The sequence below is a fragment of the Rana temporaria genome, chromosome 3 (genome assembly GCF_905171775.1).
Source record: "Rana temporaria chromosome 3, aRanTem1.1, whole genome shotgun sequence".
Taxonomy (NCBI): domain Eukaryota; kingdom Metazoa; phylum Chordata; class Amphibia; order Anura; family Ranidae; genus Rana; species Rana temporaria.
In genome coordinates, this window is record NC_053491.1 from 335,318,947 (window position 1) to 335,346,825 (window position 27,879).

At 42.0% G+C, this 27,879-nt stretch overlaps 1 protein-coding gene across 2 annotated transcripts in view; it reads right to left on the reverse strand.

Moving 5' to 3' along the window:
• The window catches only part of ANXA6 (annexin A6), a 133,565-nt gene that overhangs the window by 8,307 nt on the left and 97,379 nt on the right, over positions 1-27,879 (reverse strand). The window contains exons 19-25 of one of the 2 annotated variants that reach the window (XM_040345050.1): positions 23,287-23,366; positions 21,614-21,667; positions 17,878-17,895; positions 15,615-15,708; positions 12,683-12,778; positions 10,700-10,758; positions 8,071-8,193 (exon numbers count right to left, since the gene is read on the reverse strand). In XM_040345050.1, coding sequence (XP_040200984.1) covers positions 8,071-8,193; positions 10,700-10,758; positions 12,683-12,778; positions 15,615-15,708; positions 17,878-17,895; positions 21,614-21,667; positions 23,287-23,366 — 524 coding nt within the window. The remainder of the gene's footprint in view (positions 1-8,070; positions 8,194-10,699; positions 10,759-12,682; positions 12,779-15,614; positions 15,709-17,877; positions 17,896-21,613; positions 21,668-23,286; positions 23,367-27,879) is intronic. The other variant, XM_040345051.1, reaches the window with a different exon arrangement.

Sequence of the window (27,879 nt, forward strand, 5' to 3'; positions counted from 1 at the left end):
AAAGCTCTATTTGTGGGGAAAAAAGGACGCCAATTTTGTTTGGGAGCCACGTCGCACGACCGCGCAATTGTCAGTTAAAGCGACGCAGTGCCGGAAGCTGAAATTTCGCCTGGGAACGTAGGGGGTTTATGTGCCCAGTAAGCAAGTGGTTAATATGGATGAAGCCCAGCAGCACACACTCTCAATCCAGGAAAGCTCAGGTTGCTCCGATCCTCCAATCACAGGTTCATCCAGACCAATTTATGCTTTGAATAATTACAATGCGAAAGCGATGTTGGCAGGGATTAGTACGTCCGGGAATGTCCATGGAATCCTTTCCAAAAATCAGAGCAGTGAGTCTGATCACCATGTGTTCATCCTCTAATGAACAGTATTGCACCTTTGGGAAATTCTGGAATTAAGCACCTTATCAACTTTATTCTATATACACTATTTTGCACGTTTGGAATATTCCATCCAGCGTTGGAATTCACTTTAAACACTTTATGAACTTGAACTATTTATTTATTTATTTATTTTATGCTTGAACACTATTTATACCTTGCACATAATTTTTGGTGCACATTTTTTCCTTATTTATATATTTTTCTCTTTTTAAACACAATCAAAGTATTTTCACTTTGTGTTTTTGGATCTTCATCATTGGTCACAGCACTAATATTTTTGCCTAATTTAGTAATGGTTCTTGAGTTTATTAATACTGCAATTGTTTTTCACATTATTCAATGATTTTTATTATGTCATTGTAATTTTTACTTTATTTCATTATTCTCACTATTCCTACCCTTCACATCCTAGTTGTGGATGTGGTGAGGGGTCTTCAAGGAAACTAGGAGTGGAACACAGTTTTATTGAATTTATTGATCATTATCCATACGTTGCTGTGCGATATTTGATATTTATGGACTATAATTTTAGTTTCCCACCGGCAAGCGCCATTACACCCCCCGCTTTACATATGACATTTTGTGCGTGAGCACTGTTTTGGTAGTGGCTGCTGCTTTTAGATTTTAAAATATTTATATATTTTAATTATACATAGTTGAGCTGCCCATGGTTAGTTTGGTTTTGCGCATTAGTTCCCCCCTTTACACATAAGTACTGAATTGATTTAAAAAAAAAAAACACCCGATTCTGCTTCGCACAATTAGCCTCAATCTAATGTTAAAAATTTATTTTTTGGGTGAACCTCCACTTTAAGAAGGGCGCAGCTGTGCGGGGTTACGCCCACACGGCTGCATCATACATTCAGTGATCTGTGAAAGAATGAACTACAACTACTATCTTCCACCGCAGTAGACAGCTCATTGATTCTTGATCCTCCAGCTCTCCAGTAGTTGCCTGCCTGTATAGGAGGTAGGGGCAGACCACTAAAATTAGATTCTGCAGGAGCCGGTCCTTGCACCTGTGATCTGCTGCCTTTAGCCGTCAGAAATAAATTATCTGATCTGATTATAGCAAGATGTAAATTAGCTATTGTGACATATTTGCACTTTGTGCTGTTTTTTTTAAGAAAAAATATATATACCGTATTTGCCGGCGTATAAGATGACTGGGCGTATAAGACGACCCCCTAATTTTCCAGCCAAAATGTTGGTTTTGGGATATACTCGCCGTATAAGACTACCCCCTTCCTACTAGTCATGCCTCGCCTCACGGTGCCACCATTACATGCCAGACTGTGTCACTACATGCCAGACTGTGCCCCATTACATGCCAGACTGTGCCCCATTACATGCCAGACTATGCCCCATTACATGCCAGACTATTCCCCATTACATGCCAGACTGTGCCCTAACCTTATCCCAAGACATGCAGAATCGCGGCCGTACGTTTTTTCAAAAGCCGCGCCTCCTACGTCTTCTGTTCCGTGATAGGCGGAAACACTCAGCTTCCCAGGAGGCACTGTGTTCAGTGTTCGCCTATCACGGAGGCCCTCTCGTCCGAGGATGAGAGGGCCTCTGTGATAGGCGGACACTAAACACAGGACGAGAGGGCCTCCGTGATAGGCAGACACTGAACACAGTGCCTCCTGGGAAGCTGAGTGTTTCCGCCTATCACGGAACAGAAGACGTAGGAGGCGCGGCTTTTGAAAAATCGTACAGCCGCGATTCTGCATGTCTTGGAATAAGGTAAGGTCCTAGGTTACCGGCGTATAAGACGACCCCCGACTTTTAAGAAGATTTTAAAGGGTTAGAAAGTCGTCTTATACGCCGGAAAATACAGTATTTCTTCTTTTGCAAAAACAGGCACCTCCCTATGATAAGCATCTTTTTTTAGCAAGTAAGTTGAAAAAGGACACGAAAAGCCAATTTTTTTTCATCCATCACTCAATTGAAGTTTCAGGGTTTTAAAGGGTTTAAAACAGCTCTTTGTTATTTCAGGCCACATGGGTTATTAAAGAAAATATTCTAAAAGAACATTTTCAAAGCACATTAAGGAAAGAAATTGTTAGTTTGTGATGTTAAATGATTGTTCAAAAATAGTTTTAGAAAGGGTTCCAGAAACATAAATGTAACACAATACAGCAGGACAGCACAAAATAATCCTATTAAATCAGCTGGCTATTCAGGAATGTGGGGTCTTCCCTGAATGGGGTTTTCCATTAAACAATAAATCTGCAGTTCAAGTTTAAAATACTATATCTGACCATAGCGATCATTTGATGTAAGGCCGGTATAAGGGATTTTTACAAGACCGTGGGGAATTCCAGAATAGTGTGATAACAGTGCAAAAACAGCGGAAACATGTCTCATATTGCAGCGCACCTTCTACAAAACCAAATATCTATTATATGAGATACGTGTCAGACTGTTCTACAGTTATACTCAGTGTAATTTTGTTATTGCAGACTTAAAGCCCAATCAAACAATTGTTTTTTACTGTTTTTTTTCTGGCCAAATAAACAGTGTTTTTTTAATATTTCTTTTTTTTTTTTGAAGGAACTAGTATGCAGGCTTTGTTAAAATAACCTATGCTGGTATAACTTTGGAGATTTAGTCCACTGCTCAACACATGGCTCAAGGGCAGTGTTGCCAACCTACCAGAATGAAATTTACTGACACGACACCCAAAATTTACTGGCACAGCTAAATCTTTACTGGCATATCCAAAAGTTACAGAATGACAGTTTTAGGTGCAAATTTCAGTATTTAGGCTACAAACAAGTATAATACCCAATTAGAAAAGTGATTTAAAGTGGAGGTTCCGCCAATTTTTATTTTTTTTAAAAGCCAGCAGCTACAAATACTGCAGCTGCTGACTTTAAAAAAAATGGACACTTACCTGTCCAGCGCGCCCGCGATGTCGTCAGCCGAGGACGAGCATTCGCTCGGTTAGGGAATCAAGAAGTGAAGTGTTGCTGCTTCACTGCCTGGTTCCCTACTGCGCATGCGCGAGTAGCGCGCCGCGCCGTCACTAGTCGCCGCTCTCTCCTGGGACAGGTATCTGCACCCCCCTGAAAGGTGCCAAATGTGACACCGGAGGGGGGGGGAGGGTTCTGAAAAGCAGAAGCTCACTTTTTTGGGTGGAGCTCTGCTTTAAGGTAGATATTAAAGGGGTTGTAAAAGTTAAAAAAAAAATCCCTAAATAGCTTCCTCTACCTTCACTTACCTCATCCTTCGATTTTACTTTTAAATGTCCTTATTTCTTCTGAGAAATCCTCACTTCCTGTTCTTTTGTCTGTAACTCCACACAGTAATGCAAGGCTTTCTCCCTGGTGTGGAGTGTCGTGCTCGCCCCCTCCTTTGGACTACAGGAGATTCAGGATGCCCACTAACACACAGCTCCTTTCTCTATCTGCAATGTAGAGAGCGTCCTGACTCTCCTGTAGTCCAAAGGAGGGGCGAGCACGACACTCCACACAAGGGAGAAAGCCTTGCATTACTGTGTGTAGTTACAGACAGAAGAACAGGAAGTAAGGCCTTGTACACACGACCGAGAAACTTGTCGGGCGAGACACATCGTTTTCCTCGACGAGTTCCTTGTTAGGCTAGTCGAGGAACTCGACAAGCTTGCTTTGCGTACACACTGTCAAGACAAAATCTCCTCGTTTTCAAACGCGGTGACATACAACACATAGGACGGCAGGGGAAGTTCGATTCCACAGGCACAACCCTGGGGGCTGCTTTTGCTAATCTCATGTTACTGCGTGTTAAGTAAAAGTTTGGTGAGAGACGATTTGCACTTTTCAGTCTGTTACAACGTGAAAAATGTGTTATCTCCATTACAAATGCTACTTTTACTCCCGTCTCATACTTTATTCTGAGCAAGCGCGGGTTTCTTAGCATACACACGCTCAAGTTTCTCGTCGGAAACCAGCCCGACGAGGAACTCGACGAGCCAATTTGAGACTCCCGTAGAGGAAATAGAGAACTTGCTCTCTTTTTGGCTCGTCGAGTTCCTGGACAGTTTCCTCGATGAAAATTGTACACACGACCGGTTTCCTCGGCAAACATGACACGTCCCCTCCCGAGTCAGTGACCCATTCTCTCCATGCCAGGCGGTCCCTTCAGTCCACTCCCCATTTGCCTTCCTCCCATTCCGCAGACCTTCACATGAGGCTCTGGCTGCTCCATTCCCTTGCACCACGACTTCACGTGACACACTGCTGGCACAGTAGGAAACACTGTAGCAGGCACTCGGCTGGTCTCAGCCAAGCGTCACAGCCATATTTTTTACTGGCAACCTTTTTCCTTCACTGGCATGAGAAAAGTGCCCATTTTTTACTGGCTGCCAGTAAAAATACTATTGGTTGGCAAAGGGTCTGGAACTCCAATGGTCCAGCATGCACAGTGCTCCAATGAAGAATGCTGCTCAGGGAACTTGCAGATACATGAAATCACACACAAAATGCACAATAGTTGCATTTATGTGGAATTACCATTTGTTTCAATTGGCCTGTAAATATGTACAGTACAAGCATAGAAAAATGTACCTATTTAAAAAAAAAAAACATGCTAAACTTCAATGTATATGGTGAGAAGATGTGACCTAGCCCCATAGCAGTGAATGGGAATTTTACCTTAAAGTGGTTGTAAACCCACTATTTTGACTTTTACCTACAGGTAAGCCTATAACAAGGCTTACCTGTAGGTAAGGAGAATATCTCCTAAACCTGCACGGTTTAGGAGATATTCCCCTCGCAATGCGGGCGGCGCATGTGCAGGGGAGAATCCACGGCGAAAGGACCGGCATCCGCCGGACCCTGCCGATTTTAAATCTCCCGCGCGCACGCGCGGGAGTGACGTCATCGCCGCTCCAGCCAATCACAGCGCTGGAGCGGCGATACCCGGAAGACACGCCGGAGCAAGATGACATCCTGCTCGGCGTGGACCAGGTAAGTGGTGGTTACCTCGTTCCGAGGTAAGTATTTCATAATCGGCTAGTATGCGGTGCATACTAGCCGACTATGCCTTTTGCCTTGCAGGTTTTAAAAAATAAAAAAAAAGTTTATGCGGTTTACAACCGCTTTAAATGGATTGTCCCTCAGTTTTTTAGAGCTGGCCATGCGCAAGTAGACTGCCATTCGAAAAGTTTTCAGAATGTTTTATATTCTGATGCCTATAGGGGTTTTCATCCGTAGTGATGAGAAAATTTAAAAGAGCAGGATGGAAAAATTTTCAAGAACATGCAAATGTTTCAGTGTAAGTGGTTTTCGTTCAGGAAATTCTATTCACACCATAATCAAATTTTAAAAGCAAACAAAATTTTGAAGTGCTTTTGAATAACATTTGTCAAGTCTCTTTTGTCATTATCAAATGTACTACCGTTGTATGTATGGGCAGCTTAGTACCTTGAAAAAAGTATTCACACCCCTTGAAATTCTCCACATTTTGTCATTTTACAACCGAAACCGTAAATGTATTTTATTGGGATTTTATGTGATAGACCAACACAAAGTGGCACATTACTGTGAATTGGAAGGGAAATTATAAATGGTTTTCATTTTTTTTTTACAAATACATATGTGCAAAGTGTGGCGTGCATTTGTATTTAGCCCCCTCAATACTTTGTAGAACCACCTTTTGCTGAAATTACAGCTGCAAGTCTTTTTGGGGATGTCTCTACCAGTTTTGTACATCTAGAGCAGGGATATGCAATTAGCGGACCTGCAGCTTTTGCAAAACTACAAGTCCCATGAGGCATAGCAAGACTCTGACTGCCACAAGCATGAAATCCAGAAGCAGAGGCATGATGGGACTTGTAGTTTTGCAACAGCTGGAGGTCCGCTAATTGCATATCCCTGATCTAGAGAGTGAAATTGTTGCCCATTGCAAAGTGGCTTAAGTTCTGTCAGATTGGACAGAGGGCGTCTAAACAGCAATTTTCAAGTCTTGCAACAGATTCTCAATTAGATTTAGGTCTGGACTTTGACTGGGCCATGCTAACACAAATATGCTTTGATCTAAACCATTCCATTGTAGCTCTGGCTGTATGTTTAGGGTTGTTGTTCCGTTGGAAGGTAAACCTCCTCCCCAGTCTCAAGTCTTTTGCAGACTCTAACAGGATTTCTTCTAAGATTTCTCTGTTTGGTTCCATCCATCTTCCCATCAACTCTGACCAGCTTCCCTGTCCCTGCTGAAGAAAAGCATTCCCACAACATGATGCTGCCACCACCATGTTTCACGGTGGGGATGGTGTATTTAAGGTGATGTGCAGTGTTAGTTTTCCGCCACACATAACTTTTTGATTTTCGGACAAAAAGTTAAATTTTGATCTCATCTGACCAGAGCACCTTCTTCCACATGTTTGCTGTGTCCCCCCACATGGCTTTTGACAAAATGCAAACAGGACTTCTTATGGCTTTCTTTCAACAATGGATTTCCTCTAACCACTCTTCCATAAAGGCCAAATTTGTGGAGTGCACGACTAAAATTTGTCCTGTGAGCAGATTCTCCCACCTGAGCTGTGGATCTCTGTAGCTCCTCCAAAGTCTCCATGGGCCTCTTGGCTGCTTCTCTGATTAAAACTCTCCTTGCCCAGCCTGTTAGTCATATGAATACTTTTTCAAGTCACTGTAGTACTGATGGTCCCGATGGTTCTTACATTTATCGTGACCTCTGATTATGTCTTTAGTTATCATTGGATCAGTTCAAATTGTCCAGCTTTGTTAAAGTTTTATTTTATTAATTTCTGAATGAGTGCCAAACTGAACATCTGCTTTGAAGCTGAACCCTAAGTAGATAATAAAGACAATAATGAAGCTCTGTATTCATAAATTATATATTTTCAGTGGCGAGTACCTGAATCTACTTGGTATCAGCCTCTTGCAGTCCCTGTACAGCAGTGCTCAGAGTTTGAGAGTTAGGCCGCGTACACACGACCGAGGAACTCGACGGGCAAAACACATCGTTTTGTCCGTCGAGTTCCTTGTGAAGCCGCCGAGGACCTCGGCGAGCTGAAATTTCCCATTGACTAACGAGGAAATAGAGAACATGTTCTCTATTTCCTCGCCGAGGTCCTCGTCGGCTTCCTCGGCCGAAAGTGTACACACGGCCGGGTTTCTCGGCAGAATTCAGCTCTGAACCCAGTTTCTGGCTGAATTCTGCCGAGAAACTCGGTCGTGTGTACGGGGCCTAAGAAGCAGCATAAGGAGACAATCAGTTAATGTGCTGACTAGGGACATGGTGATAGGAGGAGAGCGCAAAGTGACAGACACATGGGCTGATCACTGTGCTGTATCTTCTTCAATGCTCAGCCATATGCTGAGGCAGATCATTGATGGTCTGGACGCAGAGGAAATGAGTTGAATGATGATGGCCATTATTCAGCCCAGAAGACTGAGGACATCTGCAAACATAAAAGACGTACTACGAGAGAAAGCTTCAGATTCAAAGCCCCTTTAAACGATTTCATTGCGCATTTATGCCTTGTGGTGCCATTCATTTTGAATGACACCCCAGTGTACCTTCACAATACCTGCACAGTGCATTGCCAGCTTCTGTCAGACAGGATCAGAGCATTTCATTGTGATTTTCATACTGAGATGACACAGTTATAATTAGGTCTGTTAGGATCACGTAACAACCATAAAGATCAGACATCAGTCTATCATTGTCTTTTAAATACCTCAATACTATGGTGCAGGGACTTCTCAAAAGCATCCTTAAACTCTTTACGAATGTTATACAGGTCAGTTTCACTTCTGGATGTCAGGATTCTGGTCAGCCCCCGCTCATCTGTTCCCGCTCCCTGTGGAAATAACATGAGTAAGCGCACAAGTATTCATTTACATGTGTGTCTGTTCACTAAATATGTTTATATTACAGTATCTCTTTAGCCATTAGGGTCGATTTACTGAAGCAGCAGAGGCTGGTAACTTTGTAGCATGGCTGCTTTATCAGTAGATCAAAGGGCATTTATCAAAACTGGAGCAACACGAGTCTTGAGCAGATGCCAGATGTGCATGGCTCCAATCCACTTCTATTTTTTATTTTCAAAGCTTAACTGAACAAGCTGAAGATAGAAGGTGATTGGTTGGCATGCATAGCTGCTCCAGTTTTTAAACAGTTAAAAAAAAGGTGAACTAACTCATTAAGGGCAAAATACAGGCACCCAATCAAAATATGCCTTTCGTTCATCTAACAACAGTAATCCAACGAAACGGTCCCAGGGATGTAGACTCACCAGAACTAGTGAAATCTTGCTTTATGTTTATACATTTTTAAACTGATATTTTGATATCCATCTCTTTAACATATGCATAATTCAAGGGGTTCCTAGAGCCTTATAGGATATCTAAAGAGAGTAGAAGATGCCGGGTTGTTGTGCAGTTTTGTCTGAATGAAAAACACTGACTTTGTCTGTAGATGTGTACATTTTAGCTTGAGCTACTAAACTGTAAAGAACATTGGGGTTGATTTACTAAAGGCAAATAGGCTGTGCACTCTGCAAATGCAGTTGCTTAGTAAATCAACAGAAGCTCTGCTGATGTCCATCATCCAATCATGTGCAAGCAAATAAATATATATATATATATATTTTAATTTTCCTTGCACGTGATTGGGTACTCCATGCAAAGTGAAGCTTTACCTCATTTACTAAGCTCTGGAGCAACTGCACATGGAGAGTACAACTGTACTTTGTAAATCAACCCCAGCATTTTTACAACTTGCGGTAAGCAGATACACATTATAAGCTGCATTTTTTTTAGAGCTAAAATATATATATATATTTTTTTACATCTTTATTCTTTTAGTTCTGACCACATGGTTGGTAAAGGAAACATGTACAACACTAATATACTTTACACTCTCTTTTAACCACTTGCCAGCCCCCGCACGACTATGTACGTCGACCACGTGGCAATACTGCCAATCCAGAAAACAGTGGGCAGGACTAGGTATTGCCAGGTACTGACTTGCAAGTTAACACGTTTGTGAATAAGCAGTAACAATGCTAAAAGCCATACCCCCTGCAATATCTTCTAATCTCTCCATAGTGCAAGCAGGCACTGCCTGCATGAGGGTGGCAACTCTTGTTTGAATTCAGCAGCATTGCTGCCACACCATGCAACAGGAAGCTGCATTAGGTGGACTGGCAGGATCTTCAAGTAACTGTGGGACTTTGCAGGAGGACAAAACAAAAACTGTAAATGCAAACGCACTTTGAATTTAACGCTGAACCCCTTTTTTTAACAAAAGGCCATAGTTCTACTTTAAAGAGTCAGTCCTTTCAAAACAGATATTTCTGATACAAAACCACCTGACAGTTTTATATGTTTTTGGAGTTTCTGGGTCTAAGCAGCTGCTAAGGCCATTATGATGGGTTCCCACTCTCCTTGTTAGATTTGTCAGTTTAGTTATATTATGGAGAATGTGAGGCCTCGTACACATGTCCGAAAATCTCATCAGGAAAAACCCGTAGTTTTCCCTAACGAGATTCTTGGCAAGAAACTCTTGCAGCCGGAGTGTACTGACTTTCATTTCAAAAGAACCGCGGTTCTCTTGAAAGGAAAGAACGCGGTGACGTCATCGCTTATGACGAGCATGCGCTCGTCACGTTTGATGCCATCGCCGCCATCTTGCTTCACCCTACCTATGCGGTGGAAGCTACCACACATGCGTCAAAGTCATTTCAAACATGCCCGGGTTTCCACAGCGACAGGTAAGTATACACACTCTCGGGTTTCTTGTCGGGAAACAGGCCGACAAGAATCTCAACGAGAAAAAAGAGAGCAGGGTCTCTTTTTTTCTCGTCGATATTCTGGCCAGATTTCCAGACGAGAAACCTGAATGCCTCGTACACACGAACGGGAATCTCGGCAAGAATCAGTTTTCTTGCTGGTTTTTGTCGAGAAACCCGGTCGTGTGTACGAGGACTAACAGGAAGGGCTAGAACAGATAAAGGTGGACAAGAACACCAAAAACTCCTACTGTAGGACCTACAGTGTAGGTAGACAGGAATGAAATCAAGAGCTGTGGCAGGTAGATGTAGCTGTTGGAGCATCTCAGGCATTAAAGTCAGACTCCACCAATAATTACATGATCTCACTTGGATGGTCTGACCCTTTAAAGCATGGATGGGAAGAGAGAAAATAACCAGAAATTAGGCTAAAACAAGGAAGGCAGGCATGGAGGATGGTAGTTTTAAATTACTGGGTTTGTGGTTACAGGCTGACAGAAATGACAGATGAGGGGAGAATAACAGGTACTGTAGTTTGATTTGTGGGTTGTAGGTACTCCATTATAATTCCTACCTTCATTGCCTTATAGAGGCGCTCTGCAAAGAAGCCTGGTTTATTCTTCACACTCCGTACTGTTAAGAGAAAAGAGAAAACAAAATTATAGGTAATGTTCAAGAGTTTGTTTCTTTGATAAGATAATAAAAACATAACCCGAAGTGCCGATTCACACTACCGCTACTTGGGATCCGACTTGTGTCGCTACAAGTCGCGCGACATGAGGAATTCCATTGAAGTGAATGAGAGACGTCTTAATGTACACTACCAAAGTCGCTCCGACTTCAGAAAAGGTTCCTGTACTACTTCAAGGCGATTTTTAGGCAGCTTGTACCCATAGATTTCAATGGAAGTTGCCACCAAAGTCGGATCAGTGTCTTAACTGAAGCAACTTTACAGGAAGAGAAAATCGTTTTCTTAGGCAAACCCCTCCCTCCCACAGAGCTGATTATTGTTTGATTGGCCACTGGCAAAGTCGCCTGTCCTGGAGGTGACTTGAAGTTGTCTTGAAGTTGCCTCAAGTTGCCTCGCAAAGTCGTGACGACTTTCATGTCGCTGTAGTGTGAACAGGCACTAAAGCAATTTACACAAGAGATAACACATTGCAAAAACACTGTAGCAACTTACTTTGTAAAATATATCCCTAGACATGGTGCAACACCTGAAAAGATCCTCACTGAACCATTACAGTATATATACTAGTTTCCTGTAATTTACCATTATAGTAAATCAAAAGAAACTATAATGGTTTGGAATCAAGTGTATTTTCTATATATATTTTTTTATTTCATAACTTTTTACATTGATGTTTTATATATGCCCCATTTGATAGCCCTAGGTGACTGAGCAGACAATCACAAAACATGAGCGCTATAATGCGGAAAGGGGCGAAAAGCGAGTCTGTGCTTTCCCCATACCCAGAAGTTCCAAGTAGTTTTCTTTGCACATGGGGCCAAACAGAACCAGCAAGAGAATAAAGGAAATGCAAATCTAAATGAATGCTGTTAGTTTGAACATTTGCTTTTCCTCTGTATAAACAACTCAAAAGTTCACATTTAAAGCGAAAATAAAATTCCCCAAAAAAGTTTCCCCTGCAAAATAATAGCACATTACGAAAGACCTCCCTTAGAATGAAGCCCTCCAGTGGAAAGCTGTCACTGCTTCCTTCTTTTTCTGGTCAGGGCTTCCGTCTTCATCAGGTTAGCCTTCTGGGTGTGCGGGCTTCGGCAGTTTGAATGGCCAAGCCATGATGACGTCATGTGTGTGGGAGTCACGGCTGTGGTACACCATCCATTGAGAGTGCAGTGTGCATGTGACATCACCAGCTGCTGTTATAGTAAATATCTCCGAAATGGTGCACGTTTAACATATATTTAATGTACCTACAGGTAAGCTTTATTTTAGGCTTACCTGTAGGTAAAAATAAACAATGGGGCTTTACTACACCTTTAAAGGACAGCAAGAAAAAGGGAAAGTTTTTATAGCTGCAAATTTACGTAAAGGAAATTGTAAAAATATCACATAAATCCTATTTAGTTTTGTATATTTTGTTAAATTAAGGTTTATTGCCTATAGTTATTTTTGGATACAGTAGAAAAAGAGTAAAATCCATGAATACATTTTGAATTTTTTTTTGCTCCATTTGTCCTATTGAGGAGATTTCCCTTTGGTCCCCTGACCTGGGGACATGACAGGAAGTGATCAGAAATCTCTACAAAGTGAGTGGACGTTCCCTCTCAGACAGTTGTAAATAGAACAGATGTCCCCAATTGAAGATTTGACCTCTCTTTTTCTGGTGACATCTGTAAAATTTTGGATTTCCTATCAATGTATGCCTTTGTGACAGGACGTATCGAGAGGGTGAATCTCTCTACCTATTGAAGACACAAAAACTTGATAAGGGTTCCAAGACCTTTATACTCTAAAGCTAAAAGGCTTTGGCTAAATATACACCTTTAAGGGTAGCATCTCATTGCTGTGCATCTTGTTGCCAATACTCACCAATAGCTACAAAGGCATCTTTGACATCGCCTGACATTTCTTTCTTAATGGTATTCTCAATGTCATGGTTGGTCTGCTTGATAAACTCCTGGAAGACTGTAGTAGAGAGACAGAGGGTCAATTGAAAATACAATGTTAAAACACACTACCAACACAGCCTAAAACTAGAAGCAGTTAATGAGATCCAGAAGTTTCCCTAGCACAGCCCCCTCTTTTCTTGCTTGTCATAGACCTCTCCTCCTCTGAGAATTTAAATTTACTCTCTGTGATGGCCCAGCTCCTCCAGCCTCTTCATCACTCCATAACTTTTGATGCAGCTACCAGGGAGCAGCATGATATGCAGTGGCGGCCGCTCCATTAGGGACACCACCCCCCTAATCCATGTGCCCGGGCCTTAATCTACCTGCAGGGCGCTGGATGCATGGATTTCATTGGTTTTTTTTTAAGCACATGATTAGAGCTTGAGGCTCTAATTGGCTTAAAAAAAAGGGTGGGCTCGGGGCACAGAGCACTGTGCCCTGAGCCCACACAGTTGTGTGACATTAGAAAATTAATATTCGCCAATGACTTCCTGCTTCTCCTCCTGGCCAAACAGGAAGCGAGTCCTGAGACCTGATTGGCCAGGGATTTTTAGGACTCCCGACTGGGGGAAAACAGTGTTAAACCCTGGGCACTGGTAAGTAACTGATTTGTAAAAGTCAACCCCTACATTATTTGTAGCTGCTGACTTAAAAAACAAACAAACAAACAAAAAAGCAGACTTTCCTTTTTAAGTAAAAAGTCTGTTTATAGGGCATATCCTATCTGTCAATAACTTAGCCTGGTACATATCCATCAGAACAAATTTGGGTCACTAAGCCCCCTTCTATCTGCACTCAGTTTTGTTCTGATTTTCAGTGCAGCTGTGTATTCCTTTTAAAATAATGAAATGTATTTCACGTGCAACTAAATACAGTGCCTTGAAAAAGTATTCACACCCCTTGAAATTTTCCACATTTTGTCATGTTACAACCAAAAACATAAATGTATTTTATTGGGACTTTATATGATAGACCAACATAAGGTGGTACATAATTGTGAAGTAGAAGGAAAATGATAAATGTTTTTCCAAATCTTTTACAAATAAATATGTGAAAAGTGTGGCGTGCCTTTGTATTAAGTCCCCCCTGAGTCAATACTTTGTAGAACCAGCTTTCGCTGAAATTACAGCTGCAAGTCTTTTTGTCTCTGCCAGCTTTGCACATCTAGAGAGTAATTATTTTGCCCATTCTTCTTTGCAAAATAGCTCAAGCTCTGTCAGATTGGATGGAGAGCGGCTGAACAGCAATTTTCAAGTCTTGCCACAGATTCTCAATTGGATTTAGGTCTGGGCTTTGACTGGGCCATTCTAACACATGAATATGCTTTGATCTATTCCATTCCATTGTAGATCTGGCTGTATGTTTAGGGTCGTTGTCCTGCTGGAAGGTGAACCTCCGCCCCAGTCTTTTGCAGACCTATGCCTCGTACACATGACCTGTTTTCCCGACGAGAAAACTGCCATTTTTTAGATTGGTCGGGAAAAACGGTTGTGTGAATGCTCCACAGCAGTTTTCCCGACGAGAAAACTGCCCGCAAAAAAATTCAAACCTGTTCTACACTTTCCCGTCATGTTTCCCGTCAGTCCTTTTCTCGTTGCTTTTCAGAGGGGAAAAAAACGCGCATGGTCAGAATCAAGTATGAGACGGGAGCGCTCGTTCTGGTAAAACTAGCGTTCGTAATGGAGATATCACATTCCTCACGCTGTAACGGACTGAAAAGCACAAAGACTGAAAAGCGCAAATCTTCTCTCACCAAACTTTTACTAACACGAGGATCAGCAAAAGCAGACCAAAGGGTGGTGCCATTTGAATGGAACATCCACTTTATAGTGCCGTCGTACGTGTTGGACGTCACCGCGCTTTGGTCGAGCATTTTTTTGACTGAATGTGTGTATGCAAGGCAGGCTTGAGAGGAATCACGTCTGGAAAAACGTTGGGTTTTGGCATGTCAGGAAAACCGGTCGTGTGTACAGGGCATAACAGGGTTTCTTCTAAGATTGCCCTGTATCTGGCTCCATACATCTTCCTATCAACTCTGACCAACTTCCCTTTCCCTGCTGAAAAAGAAGAACCAGAGGGAGATGTCATCAGTGGAGGGAGAAGAACCAGAGGATGAAGACATCGCTGGAGGGAGAAGAAATCGGAAGGAGAAGAGACGCTGGGCGCTCGCTCATCCCCACCCTCTTTCCTGAGCTGCCGTGCTGCATGCTCGAATAGGGGTCTGGTATGGATTTTGTGGGGAACCCACGCCGGTTTTATGGTGTGGAGGTTATGCTTACAATCCATACCAGAACAAAGGGTCTGGTATGGTCTTGAAGGGGGCACGCTACGCTTTTTTTTTGGCATGGGGTTCCCCTTTAAGATCCTCTGAGCACAAGTCACATGCCAAAGTCGGACCAGTTCAGATGATGATCCGACTTTGATCCAACGTCAATGATATTTAATGGGCTGAAGTAGGATCAAAGTCGGACCAAAGTACTGCAGGAATCCTTTACAAAGTCGAACTGATTTGTGTCGGACCAGTTAAGATGACTATCATAGGGAACCATTGATTTATACACATCATGCGACATGTGCTCTCAATATTGGAGCATTTGTAGTACCAGGGGGAACCAGGCCAAACAGAACAAGTGGTGTCACCTGACTGTGCTGTCTAGCAGAGGTGGATGAACTACAAAAGCTAATGTTCAGAATTCCAGATCCTTTGGTAGATAGGTTAGTTATTATACGTGTAATTCAATCATTCATGTAGGTGTTTTATGGGAGTTCAGTTTTATGATGAAGGTAAAATCCAGCAAAGGAAACAGGGGCCAGCTTGCATGCATCAGACAATTAGCTGGGTCAACGCTCACCTCTTCTGAGATGTGGGTAGCTGCGAGTACACAGGATGGTCATAAAACGGGTTTCTAAGGAGGAAGAGTCGCCGGATGCTGAATCTGCTACTTCCTACAAGGCCAAACAGCAAGCCACAAAGAATAGAAAGAGAAACGCACATAGGAGGGTCAGTATAATGGCAAATGTTATACCAGCAATTATATTGTGAAACATTTCTGTTAAATAGGGGACACAGATATGATAACTATTATTATAGTTATCCTTTGAAACCAACTTGTTGCTTTTCTTTGCGTTGACAAAGCACAGTAAACCCAGAAAGAAATATGAAGACTCCCCTAAAGTATGAATACAGATCACCCCAAAAATCCTAGTTGCTTGGTGGTCATGTTACTACTTTGTCTTTAATACTTTCTAAGTCACTCCCCCCATATATATAGACACCAAATTTAGTCTTGCTTCAACTTTCATGTGCTGCTTGTTTGTTCTAGATCTGTTATTCTAAAGTACTGAAGCTAAACATGACCACACCAGCATTTTCAGAGAGAAAATATATGTGCTGCTGACGTAAGTACTACATCCCAAGTATAGCTAGATAGAAAGTTTCCTTGTTGGGGAACTATGAAAGGGACTTTACTGCTACCAATAGAAAACAAGCAGATACCTTTATTTACAAAATGTAAAGAAAAAAATTAAGGGATCATATTGTTCCATATACAGTTGCTTCTTCCACATCACAAGGAATTTGTAGAAATGCATACATATATCTTCAGAACAAATGCATAGAGGTCAACGCTTTTTACAAAATTGCTTCTTCTGGACCCTTCATGTGCTTCATAAAACATGCCCTTAAAGAAAAAAATAAAAGACTGCAATCGGCAGTCCCCTGGCCCATATAAGGTAAGTATGCCAAACTGTACAGCCACTTCACCATAAATCCAAGAAATACCAGGAGAATACGCCGTAATATGATTGTTCAACCATCCAGATGCGAAAACAGTCAAAAACGCATCATGGTTAAAGGCAAGGTGTTAACATTCTGAGAATGCAGGAAAAACCATAAACACAGTTCAGGGCTGATAATAACTACTAAGCCCTTTGTCTGTTGACACATGAATCGCCAACCAGTCAGGGAATAGCCTGCCTTCATAAGCGGCCCATATCTACTGGCCACCTTCCAACTGGATGCAGGTAAACATGGAAAACCCCACCCCAGTTCCACTCTTGCCAATGTGTTTTTTTTTTTTTTTATTTCATGTGTTTTCCATTGGTACCAGTAAAGTCCCCTTAATAGTTCCCCTACAGCAGGGATATGCAATTAGCGGACCTCCAGCTGTTGCAAAACTACAAGTCCCATCATGCTTCTGCCTCTGAGTGTTATGCTTGTGGCTGTCAGAGTCTTGCTATGCCTCATGGGATTTGTAGTTCTGCAACATCTGGAGGTCCGCTAATTGCATATCCCCGCCCTACAGGGAAACCTTCTACTATTTTCAGATTGCGGTCAACAGAGGAACCTTTACAGAGGTTTCTTCCCTGAAAGACGCACTTTACAGAGACACTGTCACTTTGCCCAATCATGGTCTGCAAAAAGGCCCTTGGCCCACTGATACTCGCCTATTCGGGGAACCGCTGCTACGCCACCCTCTATTTCAGCTGGCAAAAATAGCTAGTGCTACAAGGTATGAAGGATCATATAAACTACACTCAAGTGATAGTGATTGGACCTAGCGTTAAACCTCTAGCCCTCACTTGACTGCGTGGGTGATGTCCCTCTAGGCTCTGATACCAGCAGAAACTGCCCATTTTTGGTTCAACTGTGAGAGAGAAAAAATAGATGGGGGATCACTGGAGAGGTGAGTATCAGTGGTCAATGGGGTGGGAAGGCAGACCTATTAGTGGCCTCTAACTTTGACCAGAATGAGCAAGGTGACAATCTCTTTAGTAACATTCTCCCAGTAAAACCTGGCTTTGGTTGGGTTGCAGGAACAAGTGGATTTAAGGCTGAAGGCTACTGGTGTTTATTAAGGAGTGGGCATCCAAAAGCATCATAACTGTTGTCTCCTTCACCACTATCTACCAGTTATGTGTATGATGAGGGATCATATTTAGACTTTACTTCAATCATCCCAAAAGATCTTTGCTTTTTCCTATTTCCTACATAAACAGGTAGAAACATTGATTTATTTATTTTTTTCACAATGTATAATGACTTTATCAACACAAATGTAAAAAAATGGCATACAAAGGGCAGAATGGAAGCAATATGATTACAGTATTACTCACCAGGACTGAAGCAATGATCTATGGACAAGAGAAAGAATGATAATTAAGGCATGCTTAGATGCAGGAAGAAGGTTTCACCTTACGAGATTACAAATTCCCAGAAAAGGACTCTAAAGGAATAATGTAAAAGTAGGGGACCTAAAGAGCACCTGCTATTTTGTAGAACATGCTATTAATGAGATAAGTATACCTTTATTTGTTTTTCATTATTAATATTTTGGTGAACTTTTTAGGAGAATGCTTCAATGCTTCCAAGCAAGTGTCGACTTGATTCTGAGCATGCGTGGATTTTTAACCGATTTAAATTTAAAGCAAGTTGGCTTTTTTTTTTAACCGATGGTTAAATAACCTATGGGGCCCACACACAATCGGTTTTGACCGATGAAAACGGTCCATCAGGCCGCTGTCCTCTGTTTAACCTATCGTGTGTACGAGGCCTAACTTTCATTCATCCTGACACCACTGCTGAACCAGTCCCAGCTCTAAGACACTGCATACAGTGAACGATTTTGGTTTGCTCACACTCTACCTCCTCCATTCACAAAATATCTTGTATTTTTTCACAGAAATACAAAGTGTGCTGAGAGATGAGTATGGATGAATGTCAAAATCTTCCCTTGTCCCATCACAGAACAATTTGTATTCTGTGCAATGCTGTTTTCTGGCCTAGGCCAACAAGGCCCAGGCCTAGGGCAGCACTTTGCAGGGGGGCAGCACCGACAGTGTCCCCGCCGGCTTGCGCTACACTGTTGGGCAAATTAGTTTTGCGCCCCCATAAATCAGCCTTACTGCTTCCAGTTTGCGGGCGGTTGGCATTCTGCAACTGTGGGGGGGGGGGGGGGCTGTGCAGCGTTGCTTCTAATTTTTTACCATCCCTGTCCCATTGCAGAGATTTCCCTTCATTTCATGTCCCATAGTCAAACAGGAAGTGAGAGGAAATCTGTGCAAATTAAGGGAATCCACTTGAAAATTTCAGGGTGGGTCTTAAACCGCAAGGGATGTGGCCTTGACAGGAAGGGGTGGGTCACATTTAAATTAGGGGGTGCACGAGTTTAGTCAGGCCTGGGGAAGCACAAAACCTGAATACACCCCTGATTCTGTGAAAAAAGAATTAAGGGAAGGTGGAGTGCAAGTGACCCACTATCGTTCACTGTATTCGCTGCAAGTGACCCACTATCGTTCACTGGCTCTTACAGCAGTGTTGAGATGATGTAACCTAACACAGCAGCATACACGAATGGGACCCTCATCATTAGGTGTAATGCAGCAAATTCGCAAACCTTGTTTTCTCACAGATCAGCTTTAAGGATCAAGTATTAAGAATAAAAACTGAACAAGCCCAAATGTGCCAATCTATTCCTTCACTGGAGTGCAAGCATTTTTGCTTTTCGATGCGCACTGTGGTGTGATGCATTCGACAGCTCCTTTCAATTGAATAGACTGTAGCCAGTCTGAATATGAATATATGTGTTGTGCTGTGCTGTGCTGCAGTGCATTGCAGTAAAAATGCGTTCTGGAAATGCATTATGCCACATACACACGATCTGTCTTTTGCCCGGCCAAAAGCACATTAGAACATGTTCTATATTTAAACTCCGATGGAATTTATTGGAATTCCGATGGAATTTATTGGAATTCCGATGGAATTTCTCCGATGGGGAATAAACACGGTCGGAATTTCCCATCGAAAATTCCGATCATGTGTACGCGGCATTAGAATGCTGCGCATTACTGAAACATAATTGGTGTGAATTGGCCCTTCGTTTTCCTTCACCTGACTATATTTCACTAAAGAGGACACATTCCACCGCAGCTTTTTTGCATTGCATACAATACTGTATGTGAGATATACACAGATCAGTTATAACATTATGACCACTAACAGGTAAAGTAAATAACATTAAATATCTTGGTACGGTGGCACCTGAACGTGGGTGGGATATATTACGCAGCATGTGAAATCAGCATGTTGTTCCTGAAGTTGATGTTTTGAAAGCAAATGAAATGGGCAAGTGTAAGGCCCTGTACACACGGGCAAGAATCTCATTAGGAAAAAAACTTTGTTTTCCCTGACGAGATTCTTGGCAAGAAACTCTTGCCGCCCGAGTGTACAGACTTTTGTTTCAAAAGAACCGCGGTTCTCTTGAAAAAAAAAACGTGGTGACGTCATCGCGTACGACGAGCATGCGCTCATCACATTCAATGCCGCCGCCGCCATCTTGCTTCACCCTACTTATTTCGTGGAAGCTACCGCACATGCGTCAAAGTCATTTCGAGCATGCGCGGGTTTCCACGGCGACAGGTAAGTATACACACTCTCGGGTTTCTCGTCGGGAAACAGGCCGACAAGAATCTCGACGAGAAAAAAAAGAGCGGGTTCTCTTTTTTTCTCGTCGAGATTCTGGCCAGACTTCCTGACGAGAAACCTGAAAGCCTCGTACACACGAATGGTAATCTCGGCAAGAAGCAGTTTTCTTGCTGTTTTTTGCTGAGAAAACCGGTCGTGTGTACGAGGCTTAAGGATTTGAGTGACTTTGACAAGAGCCAAATTGTAATAGCTAGATGACTGGGTCAGAGCAACTTCAGAACTGTAGCTCTTGTGAGATGTTCCCAGTCTGTAGTGGCCAGTACTTTCCAAAAATGGTCCATGGAAGGAAATCCGGTGAACAACAGAAAGGATCATGGGCAGCCAAGACTCATTGATGCACGTGGGGAGTGAAGGCTGGCCTTTGTAGTCCAATCCAATAGAAGAGCAACTGTAGCTCAAATTGCTAATAAGTTAATGCTGGTTCCAAAAAGAAAGGTGTTTGAACACACAGTGCCTCTGAGTTTCTTGTGTATAGCCACAGACTGGTCAGGGTGCCAATGCTGACATTTGTTCACAGACAAATGGGCATGTGAGCTTGTTGCCCACTCTGTTCCTTCTGACTATTTGAAAGGATGCTAAATTTGCTTTACTACATTGCCCCATCCTGGACCTATATGCTCATCAATAAAAATTTGCATCCTACCTATTTCTGTCGGCTAAGTGAACAGTTGCTTAGGCCTGGAAAAAAAAAAGATCTCTTTCCAGGGCATGGCTGCTTTAATGCTTAATAAACAAATGTCTAGTATCCTCAAGGGCTCTTATGCCAAGTTTCTTAAAGTTTAGGAATCTTGGCTTATGTATGCATTCCCTGTACTTCCCCCAGCTAGCGATGGGCACCTGTGACCAACACCCCTGATGACCCTGAGTTGATGTCCCCCTTGCCCCCCCCTTCTCTCTCTTGTTTTCTCCTCCTCTTGCTCTTCTTTCTCCTGCGGGGTCCTTGCCTCCCTTTCCTATTTTCATGCACACATGCCATAATGTACTATTGTCCAGAAGTTTGCTCGTCCATGTCTGACACTGCCATCCATGTTGATCCTACCTGGACCTCTCTATTAATTTGTTCACACTTATTAAGTTTAGTCATTGTTGTTGTTTCCTTTTTCTTTGGCACCATAAAAGGCTTTGTATTTGGCTGTACTGTCAATTTAGGCATGGACAGATCTGGTGCGCCTACTGTTATTCTTTATAATTGAATACAATTAATAAAAACAATGATTAAAATGTCCTGGTCATGAAGGGGGTAAAACCTTCTGAAGGTCAAGTGGTTAATATTATTAGTTTTTTTTTATACTCAAGTGAAGGTTGAAGAAAAATGCATCATTGCTTCTGTCCTGTTGGCTATGAAAAATAAAATGTCATACTATTTACCTTAGCATCATCTATGGCTTTGTCAAGGTCTTCACCATCCTCCTCGCGGTTTGCCTAACAAGCGACAGAAATACACATAGGCTTTATTAGTATGATTCATTGGGCACAGCTATAGCAATCAATCAGATGTAAGGTCCTATGATAATACCCAGACATTATGTTAACCTGTATAGTGCCCCATGACTGTGTACATTTGTTCACAAGCTATTCAAGGAAGGGACTAATATACTCTCATACACACACTATATATATATAACATACGAGGTCTGTCCAGAAAATGTCCCGCCATTGTGAATATAACGAGTTTGTGTGACATCGATATAACCTGGCAGCCAAAGAGAGGGGACTGGAATGTGCATGAGTGAACAATGACTTGTTAATGACAATGATCACTTCATTGTACTAGTCAGTGAGGACAATTGATGTTGTTGACGGAGCATGTGTACTTTGTGGCCATCGTATTAAAAATTACTGCGAATAGAACAATGAATCGGCATCAAATTTTGCATTAAGCTTGAACATTTCTCCATGGACTCTGTTCGGATGATTCAGAAGGCTTTTGGGGATGACGCAATTAGTTAAGCAGAAAAAGTGTTACAAAAATGCTTCAAAGATGGTCAGGAATCAATTGAAAGTGATCCACATTCTGGGAGGCCTGCAACAAGCAGAACCCCCTGAGAATGTTGAAAGTGCGCAGACTGTAATCAACAAAGATCGGTGACTGAAAGTGCGAGAACTAGAAGCAGATCTGGGGATTCCAAAAACCATTGTGTCCAAGATATCTTTTATTATTATTTATAGATATTACACCCAGACATGTCGAAAATTACAAGGTCACAAAATGTGCCCGAGATTTTGACGCAGGATCTTGGCATGAAATGTGCATTATACATTCCTTGGATTCTGCTACCAGAGCAGAAGGAACATTGTGCTGCAATTGCTAATGACTTGCTTAAAACTACTACCAATCATAGGCATGCGCAAGGGATGTGCCTGGGCACACCCTAATCCTGAGGTTGGCAACCTGTCATTGGTGGGCAGGTGATAGGTAAACCACAATTCTTCCTTGCCGACCCTCAGAATGGTGGGGTGGAATTTTGTGGAACTGGTCTGTATTTTGCTCCTGCAGCAGCTGAAAGTAGGCTTCTCATCCTCTCCCGTTTGTCAACATTCAGCTGCCACAAGAGGAAAATATAAGGGATCTGTACTAATATATGTCACCCCTCCTTTCCCTGTTCCATTTCCTTCTGTTGTCTGGGTCCCCCATGTGCTCCCTTGCTCCCCCTTCTCCCCATTGTTTCAGACTGGAGAGCGGGAAAGAGGCCGGTAATTATGTCAAACCCATATGTGTTGGAGGTTTGGGGTGAACAAACTAATGCAATAGGCTGCGTACACCTATGCTACCAATGAACCAGATTTCCTCAAGAAGGTCATAACTGGTGATGAATCGTGGGTCTACAGCTATGATCTAGAAACTAAGGCCCAGTTGTCCCAATGGAAGTCGTGTCTTTGAAGGGGACTGAGGCGTCATTGTCCTAAGTACAATGTTTCCTAAATTAATGTCTGTATTTTTCATAAGACATGGCTGGGGGCTTTCTGGACAAACCTCATACATATATACTGAAGATTTCCATAAATATGGTTATCCTGTACTTGGTAAATAAGTAACCAACCGAAGCCAATGAAACAAGGATCCTCTTGAAGTGTCCCGATGTGTCGGAGCTTATAGCATCTTCCAATGGCTGGCGGTAAGCTGGGTTAAGAAAGAATATAAAAGCGTTAAGTTTGCTGGAAATTCTATTACCACGTGACTAAAACACCTAACTTAAAATATCCACACAGTACTGTATGTTGACAACAATATAGAACAATACCCGTTCAAAAGAGTGGGCAAAATCGGACTTTAAGGCACGTGGAAGTATAAAAGAATATATTTTATTACATAAATTTACAAAATATACATTAACAATGGTATAATGGAATGCAACTCGTTACAATCACAATACAACCATCCGGAACAAAAGAATCGTGAATGAATCCTATTGAAGTAGCCTACGCGTTTCACCGTGGGGCTTCCTCAGGACGAAATGAACAGGATTATTGCTACTATGTAGCTATAGTTTTCACAATCTGATACACAGCGGTGGATATATCCATCCAGGATAGCTCCAAGGATAGATGAAATATCTACCAATGATAGGAGATAGTATAAAAATCGCGTTTAAAGATCGATGATCAATGGTCCAGGCCAACTGTGTCTATGGTGACATGAGCGAATAGGCCTGGCTGTGACCCTGGGGCATACACGGACGTTACATGTACACAAAGTGTGTTGCCAGATGATCTCTGCCATACAGGAGATGTTATTCCTTTAATGTTGGACAACCTTATGTTTGCATCCATGAGCTGTCCTTTGCCCCAGCTTTACGTCCCTTAGTGGACCTTCAAGGGATTCGGTTACCTGTACCTCTACCCCTGATACGCCTCCTTTGTCTAGGGATTGAAGTGCCTATTCGCTCATGTCACCATAGACACAGTTGGCCTGGACCATTGATCATCGATCTTTAAACGCGATTTTTATACTATCTCCTATCATTGGTAGATATTTCATCTATCCTTGGAGCTATCCTGGATGGATATATCCACCGCTGTGTATCAGATTGTGAAAACTATAGCTACATAGTAGCAATAATCCTGTTCATTTCGTCCTGAGGAAGCCCCACGGTGAAACGCGTAGGCGACTTCAATAGGATTCATTAACGATTCTTTTGTTCCGGATGGTTGTATTGTGATTGTAACGAGTTGCATTCCATTATACCATTGTTAATGTATATTTTATAAATTTATGTAATAAAATATATTTTTTTATACTTCCACGAGCCTTAAAGTCCGATTTTGACCACTCTTTTGAATGGGTATTTTTCTATATTCCTACCATTACGGATGTGGCCAATGTGAGCGCCTTCCTTGTGTATCTTGTCCTCTATTATTATTTTTTCCCCCCTTTTTTTTTTTTTATAGTTTTCTTTTCCTCTATCTACTTCTCCCCCTCTGATCATCCCTAGTTTTGTGTTTTCCCACCCCCTTCCAATTCACTTTCCCCTTTTTTTTGTATGTTGACAACATTTTAGTTTCCACCAAGGCCTCTTCATTAACTTCATACGTGACATCTTTGTACATTTGGCTAGAAGCATGACAAAATCAGTCTATATTTTACATTACAGCGCTCGCAATAGTGCATGGATTGAAAAAAACTTCCAAGAATAACAATGAAAATAAAAAAACACCAACCAAATAATCATGTTGAAATATTGAAAAACTTTCCAAATAAAGGTGCTTATGTGCTACAATCCTCATACAGAAAGTGCAATAGTGCTCCAAACTTCCACTCTGTGGAATGGCACACACCCCTCCTGAATTTTATCCCTGCATTATTATATGCAAATTTTACATCTCTGTCCTGTAAGTAGCAACCTGTATTTTGCACAAAAAACACCAGCCTTACTGTGCTTCACTATTAGTTCCTTTTTATTTTTGGTGCATTTACCAACTTGTGATTATTACGTTGGGGAAGATCTCCATTGGACCTTCTGTGAGTCACCATTCCTGGCCAGCTTTACAGCTCATATGACCCCTAGACTGAAAAGCTAGAGGTCCATTTCTTCTGGTGAGTGGCGACACAGGAGGGGTTTGGAGCACTATTGCACTTTATGAGAATTGGAGCACATAAGCACCTTTATTTGGGACGTTTTGCAATATTTCAACATGATTATTTGATTGGTGTTTTTTATTTTCATTTTTATTTTTATTGTTATTCTTGGAAGTTTTCTTCAATCCATACACTATTGTGAGCGCTGTAATTATTTTATTTTTATTCATTCAAGTGAATAGCACTTTGTGTACAGCAGCTGCAATTATTATTTTATTTGTTATTTCAAAAATGTTTCCACTTGTTTCACTTTCAGTGCAAGTATATTTATTTGTTTTCCAGTATATTGTACATTATTCTGTTGACTTAGTCTAAGAATCGACTAAACAGACATTGGAGGATATTTTCAACGTCAGTCAATTTATGAATCAGGCTTCTACCATGTGAATATGTACATATATTTTATTAGGCTTCTAAGCCTTGAGTACCTCTAGTAAAATGGGTTGGGTGTATTTAAGTGTTCATAATTGTAGCTCCCGGGTGAGGCACCTGCTGCTGCTGTCTTGGGGCCGCACACCTGCAGGCATGGTCAAGCTCAGTGCTGAGTATGGGGGCCTACAACCCCATCTACCCTGTGCCTTTACAACAAATACTGTGCCATATTGCCAAACATATATACATTTTCATCCTAGGTACAGTGTTACACACCCCTGAAGAGCGAGCTGGATCTAGTCTGGTCGGGTAGTACGATGCCCGTGTACTCTGTCCAATATTATACTTGTGTGTTAATATTTATTGTTCATGTATCTTTTCAATTGGCAATTGTTGGTGTTATGTATGTAACAATTTTACTTTACACATGTAAACAATTTTACTTGAATAAATTATATACTATTAATTACTGTTATTTTTACTGGCGGAAACGTTACCCACTTCATTTAAAGTCCCAGGGCGAATCCTTTTGTTTTGAATAATTGTAGGAATGGTTTATGAACTCAAATATGCTCAATCCTCATAAGTGCAGGGATTCTCTTACAGGGTAAACCCACTTTATGCCTTGTTGATATCTTTCATTATACCAGCTTTTTTGATGGGTTACATTGCCAGCTTATGATTACATCCCCCATTTATGCCTTTAATTGAAGCCTTAAGGCTTCATTTCCACTGGCGTTTTTACAGCCACTTTTCTGAGCGTTTTTTACAGCTTAAAAACGCCTGTCCATGTTATTCTATGGCATCATGCCCACAGACGTTTTTGAGCTGCAAATGGCATAGGCGTTTTTGAGCTGTAAAAAAAACGCAGGACCAGGGCGTTCTGAAGCTCCAGAGTAGAGCTGTTAAAACGCCAGACGTTAAAAAACGCTCAAAAACGCGCAAAAACGCTCAAAAACGCTCAAAACGCGACCGCGGCATTTTTAAAGCTGCAGCTCCCAAAAATTTTTTTTTTTTTTTTTACAAAATAAACATGGACAGGCGTTTTTAAGCTGTAAAAAAGCCTAACAACAGTGGCTGTAAAAACGCCAGTGGAAATGAAGCCTAACAGTAAAAAATGTGTTTATATATAATTTAAAGCTGAACTCTAGGCAAACAAAATAAAATATATACCAGCTGCTTTACCGACCAAAAGATTTGTTTTCTGCCCATCCACTCCTAAGATTTACACAGCACTGCAACACAGCACATCCCTGACTGGTGGGGCAGGAGACCTGATTTTAATTATTTTTTGCTGCAGTTCAGTAGCATTTATAGGCAGGGGCGTACCTACAAGGGTTGCAGAGGTCGCAATTGCAACCCGGCCCCTTACTCCAGGGGGCCCGTGCGGCCCCTCTGTACACCTGCATAGGATCGGCGGCATATAGAGGAACTGATGTCCTCCATTTCCTCCTGCAGCCACTGAATGCCTGCTTCTCCTCTTCTCCCTCCCACAGGCATTCAGCGGCTGCAGGAGTTTCTCTATATGCCATCGATCCTATACAGTTCCTGCTGCCAGGTGTGCGTGTGGTGTCCAGCTTGTAATGCCTGTGCATCCCTGCTCTGTTCTTCATTCTTCAAGACTGCGAGGGAGCCTCGGAAGATGCAGGTGGAGGGAGAGACATGACAGTCCATAAGAGTGGGAGAGGAACTGACAGTGGCCGCCCGGGACAGTGACAGCGTGGAGGAGCCAGGTATGTTAATAATAACCCTGCCCGCCTGTCCCTGAGCCATATACTGATCTCTGGTAGGAGAAAGATGACCTGGGAGGGGATTAGAGACTAGGATTTCCCCTGAAATCTCCTAAATGGGACACAGATGGCAACAAATAAACTGACAGGGTATATAACCCTCTCTCTTACACTATCCTTCTCCCTTACTTTGTGCCTTCTATATGTGTCTGGAGTTCAGCTTTAAATAGTATGTCTTGGCTGGACTGTACCCTTAATAATATAAGCTGTGAGTAAATTTGTTTCAGGCAGTCACATTATGCGTTTATTTTGTTTGGCCTTGACCTGTGCTATCTCTGTTTAATCTCCACTAGATGCTAGCCTGGCTGGTGTCCAAGATTTTGCAGGAAAAGTCTCCACTAGTCATGGCCATTATTTCTTGAGGTCCTGGGATTTAATATGACATTGCTTGTAAG